At 59.0% G+C, this 393-nt stretch overlaps 1 protein-coding gene across 1 annotated transcript in view; it reads right to left on the bottom strand.

Moving 5' to 3' along the window:
* Positions 1-390: 390 nt before the first annotated feature.
* EMH_0084610 (uncharacterized protein) overlaps positions 391-393 on the bottom strand; it is a gene marked incomplete at both ends in the record, with an annotated part of 558 nt that continues 555 nt past the window's right edge. The window contains one exon of the mRNA XM_013500793.1: positions 391-393. Within this exon, the coding sequence (XP_013356247.1) occupies positions 391-393 (3 nt within the window).

Genomic DNA, 393 nt, shown 5'->3' with positions numbered 1-393 from the left:
CACCGGCATCAGCCCCCCCAAACTCACCGACCTCTTCGCCCCGATCACCAGGTACATCTGCTGCTGCTGCAGCTGCAGCAGCAGCAGCAGCAGCAGCAGCAGCAGGAGTAGCAGCAGCAGCGGGAGCAGGAGCGGTAGAAAAGGGTGCTGCTGCTGCTGCTCTCGCAGTGCTATACTGCCACTGCTTCCACTGTTGCAGTGGCTGCTGCTGCTGCTGTTGCTGCTGCTGTTGCTGCTGCCATTGCTGCTGCTGCTGCTGCTGTTGCAGTTGCTGCTGTTGCTGCTGCTGCTGCCGTTGCTGCTGCTGCTTCCGGTGTGTATGCTTCTGCCATTGCTAGAGCAGCTGCTATTGCTGCTTGTCTGTACTCATTGCTGGTGTTCTCTTTGCTGCTA

This window comes from Eimeria mitis, genomic scaffold (assembly GCF_000499745.2).
Source record: "Eimeria mitis Houghton genomic scaffold, Emh_scaff5860, whole genome shotgun sequence".
Taxonomy (NCBI): domain Eukaryota; phylum Apicomplexa; class Conoidasida; order Eucoccidiorida; family Eimeriidae; genus Eimeria; species Eimeria mitis.
This window is presented reverse-complemented; position numbering and strand designations above follow the sequence as displayed.